Source organism: Nicotiana sylvestris, chromosome 8 (genome assembly GCF_000393655.2).
Source record: "Nicotiana sylvestris chromosome 8, ASM39365v2, whole genome shotgun sequence".
NCBI lineage: Eukaryota > Viridiplantae > Streptophyta > Magnoliopsida > Solanales > Solanaceae > Nicotiana > Nicotiana sylvestris.
In genome coordinates this window covers 78,339,983-78,354,682 of record NC_091064.1, presented here as the reverse complement: position 1 = coordinate 78,354,682, position 14,700 = coordinate 78,339,983, and the positions used below count along the sequence as shown (strand labels likewise).

The following is a 14,700-nucleotide window of genomic DNA, read 5'->3' as shown; positions in this document are numbered from 1 at the left end:
AATTGTTTATGGCTATTCTGGTTACAATGGTTAAATTACATAACAATATATATATAATAGGGTTGAAAAAGAGAAGTGACCAGCCTATGATAACTACTACTACCAAATCAAAAAGCACAAATAAAAAGCTAGAAAGAAAGACACAAACATCGTGCTCCAGAAAAAAGCAATAAGGACGACACTATTAGTCAGAGTCATCTTTGTTGGAACACTCTATAAAAAGTGTTATGGTGGATTTGTCATTTTACAACCACCATTAAAGATTTTCATGCAACAAACAAAACTCATATATTATTCAAATACATTATGAATTATGATATGGGGTTCCACCAAACTCAATTTCTGCCACTTTATTATAAATAGTAAGTTAGTATTCCATTCTTGGTCAGAAAGGAGTATGGGAAATCAAGGTCTATTTTCTTAGTTACAGACCTAACAATTTCCATTGTCACCTTTTTTCAGCTGTTGGCGTGTAGAAACGGACCTTTGAGCATTGTTGATGCGTTTAACTTGTTTTAGAAAAGAAAAAAGAATGACTTCTTTATCTGAAAAAGCATTAGCGAAGAAAGATAGAAATTCAGTAGCTATTATTTTCAGATATGCTGATGGAATAGACATTTTATTGATGTGTTTGGGCACTATTGGAGCCATTGGAGATGGCATATCAACAAACTGTTTGCTGGTATATGTTAGCCATCTTTTTAATAGCTTGGGTTATGGTAAGACTCAACAGAACAATGAGATTTTTATGGAAGAAATTGAGAAGGTTAGCATTTTATGTTTGATTAATTAATCTCTAGCTGTCTTGCTTAATTTCTCTTTCTAAGATTTTTCTTTCTGGCAATTGTATTTGCAGTGCAGCTTGTATTTTGTATTATTGGGATTGGCAGTCATGGTTGTGGCCTTTATGGGTATGTTTCTATGTTCTCCACTTTTTTTTTCTAGGTTGGCCTTTTATGTTTTGCCAACAAAACGGATATATATGTATGTTTAATAATTATTATAAGTAGGCTTCACCAACATCTAAAAAGTCCTTGAGGATAACATACAAAGTACATTCATCAAACCCTAGAATACATATGAATTTTTGCAGAAGGTTACTGCTGGAGTAAAACAAGTGAGCGGCAAGTGCTAAAAATTCGGTACAAGTATTTGGAAGCCATTCTTAGGCAAGAAGTTGGTTTCTTTGATTCTCAAGAAGCTACCACATCGGAAATCACTAACAGCATTTCGAAAGACACTTGTCTCATACAGGAAGTTCTTAGTGAAAAGGTAAACTTTTATTGACCTTGCTTCGTACCTCTAACCCTAAGATTTTCTATCAAACAAACAGTGACGACTAGCATATATATATATGCGCGCAGGTACCCATATTTTTTATGCATACAACAGTTTTCATGTCAGGAATTGCATTTTCAGCCTACTTCTCGCGGAGGTTGGCTTTAGTTGCCTTACCAACACTTATTCTCCTCATAATCCCTGGTTTAATCTATGGGAAATATCTACTCCATTTGTCTGAAAAGTCGTTCAAGGAATATGGCAAAGCAAATGCTATTGTATGGCAGGCTCTTAGCTCCATTAAAACTATATATTCATTTACTGCTGAGAAGAGCGTGATTGAAAGGTATTCTTCGATTCTTGATCGAACCATAATGCTGGGAATGAAGCAAGGAATTGCAAAAGGTCTTGCTGTTGGAAGCACTGGGCTTTCCTTTGCAATATGGGCTTTACTAGCATGGTATGGGAGCCATTTGATTATGCACAAAGGAGAAAGTGGTGGCAGAATTTATGCAGCTGGAGTTTCTTTTGTCTTGGGTGGACTGTGAGTGCCTTTAATTCTTTTAATTACTACCTACCTACCTACTTATATTGATTAGGGTAATTAATGATTAAACATATGTTATGGAACTGAATTTGAGTACATTCAATAAGGAAGAATACGCAAGAAGCGAATGGAATTTGTAAACTCTAATATTTGAGTAATAGATAGGTTAAACAAATTACTACAAACTGTATTCTATGAGGGTTTTTTAGTTATTCATAATAAATCCCGCAACTCCAGCTAGTAAGTTTGCTGCTCTTCCAGTTATTTTGATGTTCATCTGTTGTGATGTCGTGTACCTAAAATAATAGTATGTGTGAAATGCTCAAACACCGCTGAATCTTCATGAGGCTAAAACCACAACATATAACACATGATAAGCTAATTAACATTAACCGGTGTGAATCTGAAAATGGTTTTGATTTGAGCATCTGAAAACGAATTTCTAACAAAAAAGTTGAAGTGGAAACCATTAATTCTCTGTCATTTAGGAATTTCTTTCACCTATGATGCTTAAAGACATAAGATATCTTCTTACTATTTAATTCAAATTCTTAGTAGAAAAACCTAATTAATGTGTTATGCAGATCGCTTGGGATGGCACTGCCTGAAGTGAAATACTTCACAGAAGCTTCAGTTGCTGCCTCAAGAATATTTGCTAGGATTGATCGCGTTCCAGAAATTGATGGCGAAGACACAAGGGGACTCGTTCTAGAAAATATTAGAGGAGAAGTTGAATTCAAGAATGTAAACTTCACATATCCTTGTCGGCCAGATAGCGTTGTGCTCAAGGAATTCAATCTTAAAATTGAAGCAGGAAAAACAGTGGCCCTTGTTGGAGCAAGTGGTAGTGGAAAATCCACTGCCATTGCCATGATTCAAAGGTTTTATGATACTAACGTTGGAGCTATATGTATTGATGGTGTAGATATAAAGTCATTGCAGTTGAAATGGTTGAGAGGGCAGATGGGGTTAGTAAGTCAAGAACATGCATTATTTGGAACATCTATTAAGAAGAATATTATGTTAGGGAAAATTGACGCAAGCATGGATGAAGTTGTGGCTGCAGCAATGACTGCGAATGCTCATAATTTCATTACGCAACTTCCAGAAGGATATGAGACCAAGGTCAGTTCCTGTATTGATCGATGTTTCATGTTTGTAATGTGATCATTCTAACATGATTGATTAATTGTTACAGATTGGTGAAAGAGGAGCATTTTTATCAGGTGGGCAAAAGCAGCGAGTTGCAATTGCTAGAGCCATCATAAAGAATCCTGTGATTCTTCTCCTTGATGAAGCCACAAGTGCACTTGATTCTGAATCAGAAACACTTGTTCAGAACGCCCTAGATCAAGCCTCCATTGGAAGAACTACACTGGTACGTACTCTGAAATTAATTAGTTGTTGAAAGTAGCTATAGGAAAAAGAAACATAATGAGCTCGCTTTCAACAAATTTTATGATCAGGTTGTTGCCCACAAGTTATCAACAGTTAGAAATGCAGACCTCATTGCAATAGTGAGTAGTGGTTGCATCACTGAACTAGGGTCACACAATGAGCTTATCGAGAAAGATGGACACTATGGAAGAATGGCAAAACTTCAAAGACAATTTAGCTCTGTTGATCAAGAACAAAGCGCCAAATCTCTTATTTCTTCAGTAGGAAGAAGCAGTGCAGGAAGACAACGCTCAATTATTAGATCAAGTCCGACTGTATTCGCCTCACCTTTACTCATCGAAGACAGCTCCCAAGCTTCACCTCATCCTCCCCCTTCCTTCTCTCGGCTCCTTTTACTAAACTTACCTGAATGGAAGCAAGGAATAATTGGAAGCTTATCTGCCATTTCATTTGGTTCAGTGCAGCCTGTATATGCACTGACCATAGGTGGCATGATTTCAGCATTTTACTCACCAACTCACGAGGAAATGCAATTTAGAATTCAGAAATACTGTTTGATTTTCAGTATCCTTTGCCTTGTTTCATTTGTTCTCAATCTATGCCAACATTACAATTTTGCTTACATGGGAGAACGCCTGACAAGAAGAATAAGAATGCAAATGCTTGAGAAAATCTTGACGTTTGAAGCAGCCTGGTTTGATGAGGAACAGAATTCAAGTGGAGCCTTATGTTCTAGATTGAGCAATGAAGCAGCTATGGTTAAATCCCTTGTTGCTGATAGAGTCTCACTCTTGGTCCAAAGCATTTCAGCTGTCACTGTTGCCATGGTAATGGGGCTAGTTGTGGCTTGGAAGCTTGCACTAGTTATGATTGCTGTCCAACCTCTCACAATTCTATGCTTTTACACGCGAAAAGTCTTGCTATCCACCATCACAGCTAAGTTCGTCAAGGCACAATATCAAAGCACTCAAACTGCTGTGGAGGCTGTTTATAATCATAGGATTGTGACCTCGTTTGGGAGCATAAATAAGGTCCTTGAAATCTTTGATGAGGCACAGGATGAGTCAAGGAAGGAGGCTAGGAAGAAATCGTGGTTAGCTGGTATTGGTATAGGATCAGCACAAGGCCTAGCTTTCATTTGTTGGGCCCTCGATTTTTGGTATGGCGGAAAGCTAGTTAATGCTGGAGAAATATCAGCTGCTGATGTTTTCAAGACTTTCTTTATATTAGTCAGCACTGGTAAGGTAGTAGCTGAAGCTGGAAGCATGACTTCTGATCTGGCCAAGGGCTCAGCAGCAGTTGCTTCTATATTTGCCATTCTTGATCGAAACTCACTCATCCATGGATCGTATGATGTAAGATAATGGCTTTCTACATTTACTTTTCAACTGCATAATGAGCTAATTAATTAATATTTTATAAATTAGGCGAAGAATAACAGTAGCGGAACCAACTTGGAGAAGATGACCGGTGGGATAGAGATGAAAAAGGTTGATTTTGCATATCCAAGCCGGCCTAATAGCCTAGTGTTGCGCGAATTCAGCCTGGAAGTGAAAGCAGGAACTAGCATTGGACTTGTTGGAAAGAGTGGCTGCGGAAAATCAACAGTGATTGCCTTGATTCAAAGATTTTACGATGCAGACAGGGGATCACTGAAAATTGATGGTATGGACATTCGATTACTCGATATAGGATGGTATAGAAGGCAAATGGCGCTTGTGAGCCAAGAACCGGTGATATATTCAGGCACCATCCATGAAAACATTTTGTTTGGCAAACTTGATGCATCAGAAAATGAGGTGGTTGAAGCTGCCAGAGTTGCTAATGCTCATGAATTTATTTCGTAAGTATACTTTTTATGGTCGAGCAATAACTAGGTAATTAATGAGTTTTTGTGCAATCACGATCGTGTTTAATAAATGATAAGTAACATATTGTAACAGGTTAAACTACACAATAGATTATTATACTCTGTGTATTATATAACATAAAAATTTAGTGGTATTATATTTAAGTAGTGGAGTAGTAATTCAGATATCAAGAGCTGAAATATAGAATCTAAGACATATTCTTTACACATGCAGGTCACTGGATAATGGATACGATACGGAATGTGGGGAGAGAGGTGTGCAGCTATCAGGAGGGCAAAAGCAAAGAATTGCAATTGCTAGGGCCATAATACGGAAACCAACCATACTACTTTTAGACGAAGCAACGAGTGCTCTAGATGTTCAGTCGGAGCAAGTTGTGCAGGAAGCATTAGATCGACTAATGGTTGGAAGAACGACAGTGGTTGTGGCACACAGGCTTAATACCATCAGGAATTTAGACTCCATTGTATTTGTTTATGAAGGGAAGGTGGTGGAGAAAGGAACCTATTCTCAGCTAAAGGATAAGCGAGGCGCATTTTTCAATCTTGTCAAACTTCAATCCACATAATGTGAAGAGTGAATGTATTCACGTATATAAGTTTCAAATTTTGGGCACGTTGATAACTTGTGTAGTCTCAAATGGATAAAATCATTGCTTTGCATCTTCCCATTACCCAGTCAACCCCCACCCCCAATCAGACATCTTAATAACAAGTTATTTGTTTATACTCAAAATCGGATAACAATTGAATTTGTAAGTGGTTTTAAGGATACCTGGATTAAATTGACACAAAGCGATAAATTAAAATTGCAATTGAAATAAACAATGATAAAGTAAATTCAAACCGCACAACTTGAACAGTTACAGTCTTCGAAAGTCAGTCACCTTATGAACAAGATACAATTCGATCGGCATCTTAAAGAAAGAAAATTATAAGTAATATATTGCTTTGGAATGTGTGTTACAATGTCACTAAATGAATTATCAAACCTTTTTTATATAGTAGAGGAGTCCTACTTTAGGTACAATTCTATAAAAGGTAAAAAATCTCTTGATTTACTGATTTCCTGTCCCTTATTAATACGTGCCAAGATTTTCGCCGTAATATCCGACCGGTCACAGATATTTCGGTCTTCTGTTGATTATGCTAAAATGTTTCTTTGAGCTCGTTCGAGGTCAGGGTAGATTCTGGGATCACTGACTCAATGTTCTCGAAGACTTGACTCAATGTTCACGAAGACAGACACTCTCATTTTTGGGCTCTGGTCCGGTGGGACTTGGGGTCGATCTTCAGTCCCTCATGTTCCGAGTGTAAAACACTCGGCCGGTCGTTTAAAAAATTAATGCCTCGATCCCCTATTAACTACTTTTTCCGTATTTGTTTCTGCTATTTTGATTCGCCGGGATGTTTGGTTTTGAGTTTCGAAGTGTTTTGGGATACTTAGTCCCTAAATAAAAGCTTAAGCTTTAGAATTTGGACCGTATTCGGAGCATTATGAAGATGGCCTCGGAATGGAATTCAGTCGGTTCCGTTAGCTCCGTTGGGTGATTTCGGGCTTAGGGGCGTGGTCGAATTGTGTTTTGGAGGTCCGTAGCTTATTTAGGCTAGAAATACCGAAAGTTGAATTTTTGAAGTTTCCGGTTCGGTAGTAAGATTTTGATATCGGGGTCGGCATGGAATTCCGAAAGTTGGAGTAGCTTCGTAGTGTTGAATGTGACGTGCTTGAAAATTTCAGGTCATTCGAGCGAGGTTTGATAGACTTTTTGATCGAAAGCGTAATTTGAGAGTTTTTGGAGTTCTTAGGCTTGAATTTGATGTTAAATTTGTGTTTTGATATTGTTTTGAGCATTCCGAAGATTGGAACAAGTTTGAAAGATGTTTAGGATTGGTTGGCATGTTTGGTTGAGGTCCCGAGGGCCTCGGGTGTGTTTCGGATGCTCAACGGGTCATTTTGGAACTTAGAGAATTGCAGAAAAAAATTGCAGCAGTCAGTATTGGTTTCATTCTTTGCATTTGCGAGTGGGGTCTCGCAGTCGCGAAGAGGATCTGGAGCTGGTGAAGGTTTAATGATTTGCGTTCGCGAAGGTATTCCCACGTTCGCGAGGCTGTGGGGTCTTATACCTACGCATTCGCGAAGATGGTCCCGTGTTCGCGTAGGAGGAGGGGAGATGGTCATCGCATTCGGGAAAGAGGAAGACTGGCCAGTGGATTTTTGTGCATCGCGTTTGCGATTGGTGTCTCGCGTTCGCGAAGAAGAACGCGTCTGGGCAGAACTTAAATTTCAAAATCGAGAGTTTTGAGTTCATATCACAAAATTAAATTGGGAGCTCGGTAGGAGACAAATTTTGGAGAGATTTTTCGAGGGAATTTGCGGGCAATGATTCTTAACTCCTTTTTGCTTATAATCCATTAATCTAAACATGAATTCATCATCTAATTTCGGATTTGGGTGAGAAATTGGGGAAACAATTTGGAAAAATTCATAGACCTAATTTTCGAGTTTTGATTGGGGATTTGACATTGGATTTGAATAATTTTGGTATTGTTAGACTCGTAAGTGAATGAGGGTTCATAATCCGTAACTTTTACCCGATTTCGAGATGTGGGCCCGAGGGGCATTTTGGTCATTTTACCTAATTTTGTGTATTAGCTTAGAATTTATTGTAGAATCAGTTACTTGAAGTTATATTTATATCATGCAATTGAATTGAATAAATTTGGGCCATTTGGAGTCGAGTAGTCGTGGCAAGAACGTGGTCTCGAGTTGATTTTGAGTCTGTTCGAGGTAAGTGGCTTGCCTAACCTTGTGTGGGGGAAACTCCCCTTAGGATTTGGTATTATTGATATTTGAAATGCCTTGTACGTGAGGTGACGAGTGCGTACTTGTGCTAATTATTGAAAATTTGGTTTTCATTAAGTAATTATAATTGGGTTTCTTTTCCTGTTTATACTACTTGTAATTTAAGCATGTTGTTAGCTTAGGGAAGCATGTCTATTTGACTTAATTGCTTTAGTTGCTCAAACTGTCTTATTTGGGTTATGTGCAACATGCTATGCTAGAAATACATGTTTTACCTTGGTATGGAATTTGAAGTGAATTGTGTATTTCTCGTGTTGTTGCTGTGTGTTTACTTTGGGACTACGGGACGGTATCCCGGGAGATCCCCCCTGTATGTTTACTTTGGGACTACGGAATGGTATTCCGGGAGATCCCCCTGCACATTTACATTGGAACTACGGGACTGCACCCGGTAGATTCCCCATGTACTAAGTATTTACATTTGGAACTACGGATCGGATTTTTGGTAGATCCCCGCACATTTTGAGTTGGACTACGGGATTGCACCCGGGAGATCCACTGGATATTTATATTTGGGGACTATAGGATGGTATCCTAGGAGATCCACGGTTGTTATCTTTGTGTTGAGCTGTATTCCTTTTTTGTGATTATTTTGTCTCTGTGGTAGCTGTTGTTGTTCTTTCTCTCATGTGTTACTTCTTACTATTGCACTTAATTATGCCATCTTACTCTACATTGTTATACCTATATTTCATTTAACCTTAGTAGGGCCCTGACCTTCTACGTCACTACCCGATCGAGGTTAGGCTTGACACTTACTGAGTACCGCTGTGGTGTACTCATGCCCTTTCTGCGCATGTTTTTCATGTGCAGATCCAGGTACTTTCACTCAATCTTATCATCCTTGAGGTGAGGCGCTTTAATAGAGACTTCGAGGTACATCTACCGCGTCCGCAGACCGAGGAGTCCCTTTCTAATTTCTGTACTAGTATAGCCCTTCTATATTTTTTCTTTTGATAGACATTCCTGGAGTTACAGCTTTTTATGTATCTCTTAGCTTGTGATTCATGGGGTTCCGAATTTTGGGAGTGTTAGGTTGTGATTCTTGTACTGTTATATGCTAGGTAACATTTTAAGCACTGTTTCATTTTGTTATCTCGGTTTTTAATTATTTTCTTTCCGCAATTGTTCTTTTTTCCGCATTTGTTAGGCTTACCTAGTCGTAGAGACTAGGTGTCGTCACGATAGTTCACGGAGGGCAAACTGGGTCATGACAATTTGGTATCAGAGCTCTAGGTTCATAGGATTCATGAATCACAAACAGTTTTTTAGAGTCTCACGGATCGGTACAGAGACGTTTGTACTTATCTACGAGAGGCTATGTAACTGTTAGTAAAATTCCATTTCATTTGATTTCCTTGTCGTGCAAGATTTTGACATCACAATTCTAAACTTCTGTCTTATATTCTCTCACAGATGGTGAGGACACGTGCTACCAGAGATGATCAAGAAACTGTGCCCCCTATTGGAGCTGTCAGAGGCGGGGGCCAAGGTAGAGGCCCAGGACGTACATGCGGTGTAGCTAGAGCACCCGCGCGAGCTGCCACCAGTAGTTCCAGCTAGAGTCCAGGTACCTGATACACCTACTGCTACTACTACTCCAACTCTCCAAGAGACTCTTGCGCAGTTCATGAGCATGTACACCAGAGATGATCAAGCAACCGTGCCCCCTATTGGAGCCGTCATAGGCGGGGGCCGAGGTAGAGGCCCAGGACGTACATGCGATGTAGCTAGAGCACCCGCGCGAGCTGCCACCAGCAGTTCCAGTTAGAGTCCAGGCACCTGATACGCCTACTGCTACTACTACTCCAGCTCTCCAGGAGACTCTTGTGCAGTTCATGAGCATGTACACCACTCTGGCTCAAGCAGGGTTGCTTCTCCTTGCTGCAGCTATATCTCAGGCTGGGGGAGGATCACAGAATCCCGCTGCCCGCACTCCTGAGCAGCGAGTGCATGTTGATTATGTCCCAGAGATTATTCCTATACAGCCTGCAGTCCCAGATCAGCCCGAGGATAGGGCAGCGGTTTTCGAGGATGAGCAGCTGAGGCTTGAGAGGTTCAAGAAGTACAAGCCGCCTGTATTTAGTGGTCTAGCATCATATGATGCTCTGGGATTTCTAGATGAGTGACATCGTATTCTCCATACCATGGGTATATCATTTTGAGCATTTGTGCCAGGGTACTATGACTGTCTCAGAGTATGCTTTCTGTTACACTAGCTTGGCTAGATATGCCCCAGCCTTGGTTTCTACTGTTCGCGAGAGGGTTTGCCGGTTTATTGAGGGGCTTATTCCTAGCATCAGGTATAGCATGGCTCGTGAGTTGGAGATGTATATTTCTTATCAGCAGGTGGTGAGCATTGCTAGGAGGATTGAGGGTATGTATGCTAGGGATAGAGAGGAGAGGGAGGCCAAGAGGTCTCGAGAGTCGGGCCATTATTCTGGTGCCCGTGCCCCAGCTGCAGGTCATCATGGTAGGGGTTATATGAGTCGACCTATTCATTTAGATATTCCACTAGCCAATGGTATTCCAGCTCCTCCTAGGCCTCAGGAGACTTATTATGGACCTCCAGTATCTAGTCCGCCTCCTGCGCATGGTGCTTTTAGTGGTCAGTCCAGCAGACCTGGCCCAAGCCAGTCATAGCCACCACATCCTACCAGAGCTTATTTTGAGTGTGGTGATACACGCCATATAGTGAGGGATTGCCCCAGACTTAGGAGGGGTGCACCTCCACAGACTTCTTAGCCACATCGTGCCTCGCAGAGTTGTCAGGCTATGGTTACCGCTCCAGTTGCTACCCCACTTGCTCAGCCATCTAGAGGTGGAGTTCGGGGAGGTAGAGGTCACCCTAGAGAGGGAGGCCAAGCAAGATATTATGCCTTTCCTGCCCGTACCAAGGTTGTCACCTCCGATTTTGTCATCACAGGTATTGTTCTGGTTTGTCATAGAGATGCATCGGTTTTATTCGATCCAGAATCCACCTATTCTTATGGGTCTTCTTATTTTGCCCCACATTTGGGTGTATCTCGGGATTCTTTGAGTTCCCTTGTTTATGTTTCCATTTCTATGGGAGATTCTGTTGTTGTAGACCGCGTTTATCGGTCGTGTGTGGTTGATCGTAGTGGTTTTGAGACCAGAACCAATTTATTATTGATCAGTATGGTAGATTTTAATGTTATCTTGGGCATGGACTGGTTGTCACCCCATTATACTATTCTTGATTATCACACCAAAACTGTGACGCTGGCTTTGCCAGGTGTACCACGAGTAGAGTGGAGGGGTACCTTAGATCATACTTCCAATAGAGTTATTTCTTTCCTTAAGGCTCAGCATATGGTTGAGAAGGGTTATGACACGTATCTAGCTTATGTGAGAGATGTCAGTATTGATACCCCTACAGTTGATTCTATCCTAGTAGTACGGTATTTTTCTGATGTGTTTCTAGCTGATTTTCCAGGCATGCCGCCCAATATAGATATTGATTTTGGCATTGATATGTTGCCGGACACTCAGCCTATTTCTATTTCTCCGTATCGTATGGCCCCTCCTAAGTTGAAGGATCAGTTATAGGAATTGCTTGATAAGGGTTTTATTCGGCCCAGTGTATCACCTTGGGGTGCCCCTATCTTGTTTGTGAAGAAAAAGGATGGTTCTATGCGTATGTGTATTGATTATCGCCAGTTGAACAAAGTTACAGTGAAGAACCGTTATCCTTTGCCTCATATTAATGATCTGTTTGACCAGCTTTAGGGCGCACGAGTGTTTTCTAAGATTGACTTGCGCTCAGGTTACCATCAGTTGAAGATTCGGGAGCCAGATATCCCGAAGACTGCTTTCAGTACTCGGTATGGTCATTACGAGTTCCTTGTTATGTCATTTGGGCTGACCAATTCCCCAATAGCCTTTATGCATTTGATGCAAAGTGTTGGCCCAAGAACATGTGATGTTTTGAAGACTGACAAAAGAACTCAGACATGGACCAGGTCCATCTTGTGAAGCACAATCATGATCAGCATGTACATGTGAGATGCATGTGAAGGAGATAAGTCTAACTGATCAAGCTGCAATATCTCCTGATCTGATCAAAAAGGTTGCATATTGGATAAGGAGAGAAAGACTCCTTACATGAAGAGAACACAGTTTAGGATAAAGATAGTGATAGAGTTTGGGATCATCATGAACTCATCTACGATAGAAGAGTAGCAATTGAATCCCACTCAAACTCTGATTACTAACCTATTAAATGTTAGAGATGTTCTCTTTTATAGTTAATGCACATAAGCAGAAGTTAAACTTAAAATTGAGAGCAAAAGAGCAAGGCAATTTTACAAGCAATTTATGTGTGATTTGAGCGTGTAGTCCTGAAGCTACTTGAACGAGATTGAAGGACCAGTTCCATTGTGTCTATCTTTTATTCTAGTTCAATTGTAGTAGGTGATTTAACATTTTACCTTTCAGCTTTCATAGAAGCAATTGTATTAGGTACTTAGAGTGTTCAAGTTATAGTTAACTTGAAGTTGTCGCAATAGTTGAGGCTGTGTGCCACAATAGGATTAGAGTTAATCCTTTGGTTTACAAAGAGTTTTTGTAAATGCTGTTTTGGCTCAGTGATTTTAGTGGAAGTTTGGGAAAATCCTACTGAGTAGTAGGTCGTGGTTTTTTCACCCTTTGAGCCAGGTGTTTTCCACGTAAAAATCTTTGTGTTCTTTTATTTTCTGTATTTATTATTCCGCAAACAGTAATAGTTGGAACACCTAGAAGAACCAGGTTCTTCTATAGTTTAGTTCAGCAAAAATTGGGTACCACACAAATCATCCCCCCCCTCTTGTGTGGTATTGACGCTTAAAACATCAATTGGTATCAGAGCGGGTTATCCTTGAAGAGGTTAACACCTTAGGAAAAGATCAAAATGAGTGCACCACCTGGAAACTGGGAAGGGCAATCCACTGTTAGGCTTCCACTCTTTAATGGTCAGTACTATTCTTGGTGGAAGAACAGGATGAGATATCATATCATAGGAGAAGACTATGAACTCTGGGACATAGTCACTAATGGTCCCCTGGAAACTACAAAGAAGAATGCTAAAGGAGTGGATGTGCCAAAGACAAGAGCTAATTACAATGCTGAAGACTTGAAGAAATGGGAGAAGAATGCCAAGGCCAAGAAATGGCTTGTGTGTGGACTGGGTCCAGATGAGTACAGCAAGATTCAAAGCTGTACCACTGCCAAGAAAATATGGGATACCTTACAAGTGGCCCATGAAGGAACTCCTCAAGTAAAGAGATCAAGAGGAACACTGCTATATTCTCAATATGAGAATTTCACTATGAAAGAAGGAGAATCTATCCAAAAGATGTACACAAGGTTCACAACACTAATCAATGAACTTAAATCTCTTGGGAGAATTATCCTCTAAGAAGACAAGGTTGAAAAAATCTTGACAAGAGTCTTACCAGTGACTTGGGAAAGCAAAATTACTGCTGTTCAGGAATCTAAGAATATTGCTACCCTCAAGCTAGATGAAATGATTGGAAACCTCACTGCCTATGAACTGAGAAGGCAAACCATGAAAATGGATGCACCAAAGAAGGAAAGAAGTCTGGCTCTCAGAATAGCTGAAGGTGCAGATCTGGAGGATGATGAAATGGCCATGATCACAAGAGACTTCAAAAATTACTTGATAAGAGGAAAGGGTTCTTCTAGAGGTACAACCTTCAACAAACCAAAGGCTCCTGAGAAACAGACCAACGAGGGTTGCTACAAATGTAGTAAGACTGATCACATGCTCAAGAACTGTCCTCAATGGGAAATTGAGTGGAAGAAGGAAAGGGCTGAACAAAGGAACATGAAGAAGGAACAGGTTCAACCCAAAAGAAACAAAGGTTCAACAAAGGCCATGGTTGCTGACTGGGGAGAAACATCAGATGAGTACTCAGAAGATGAAGTTTGAGATGAACAAGCACTTATGGCCATCGTAGAATCAGATGATGAACAAGAGGTAAGTGTCCTTCATCTCAAAGACAAGATTAAATTCCTGTCTAAAGAAAGGTTGTCTGAGCTATTGCTAGACTTTATTGATGAGTATGAGGTAATTAACAATGAGAAGGAAGATCTGTCTAGGGAATGTGTGATCCTAAATGCCAAGTACAAAAATCTAGAATCTAGGGCTAATGAGAGTGATAGTAAAAATGCTGAGTTGAAGAACTAGGTTGTTGAACTTGACACCAGTGCCTTAGAACTTAGGTCTGAAAACTTAAAGCTAAAAATAGGAACAGGTAAAAAGAAAGCTGATCACACACATCTCACCCTAGAAAAAAACTTAGGAAAAATGAAGGATGAGTTATACAAGAAGGATGAGCATATAAGAGTCGTAAAATAAGACCTAGGGAAGGTAAATCATGAACTAGATAGAACTTGCAAATGGAATAAGGCTTCTGATGCACTTTCCTGGCTACAAGAACATCACAGTAGCAACAAAAGAGGACTTGGCTATGGGACTCAATCACCTAAGTGGGATCCTAAAAGCAAGTACCTCACTCTTCCTGAGAACAAAATTTGCACACACTGTGGCAAGACTGGCCATTACAAAAATGAATGTAATGCAAAAGAAAATGCCAGTCAAAAGAACAAAGCTTTTGTTCAAGAGAAAAATAAGTTACCTTGGTGGGCTAAAAGGAATTTGATTTACCCTTTTGCCTATAGAAAGGGACCCAAACTAGTTTGGGTTCCTAAGACTAACCCTTA

At 40.2% G+C, this 14,700-nt stretch overlaps 2 protein-coding genes across 2 annotated transcripts; both read left to right on the top strand.

The window, feature by feature from the left end:
- Positions 1-371: 371 nt before the first annotated feature.
- On the top strand, positions 372-5,762 carry LOC104230800 (putative ABC transporter B family member 8). Its single transcript, XM_009783678.2, has 9 exons — positions 372-766; positions 857-911; positions 1,094-1,272; positions 1,365-1,822; positions 2,410-2,950; positions 3,024-3,203; positions 3,292-4,578; positions 4,651-5,066; positions 5,308-5,762. The coding sequence occupies exons 1-9, from the start codon at positions 500-502 to the stop codon at positions 5,660-5,662; spliced, it is 3,738 nt and encodes a 1,245-aa protein (XP_009781980.1). The 5' UTR covers positions 372-499; the 3' UTR covers positions 5,663-5,762.
- Positions 5,763-12,955: 7,193 nt separating this feature from the next.
- LOC138875258 (uncharacterized) lies at positions 12,956-13,372 on the top strand. The gene has a single exon (XM_070154082.1). The coding sequence runs from the start codon at positions 12,956-12,958 to the stop codon at positions 13,370-13,372; it is 417 nt and encodes a 138-aa protein (XP_070010183.1).
- The last annotated feature ends 1,328 nt before the right edge of the window (positions 13,373-14,700 follow it).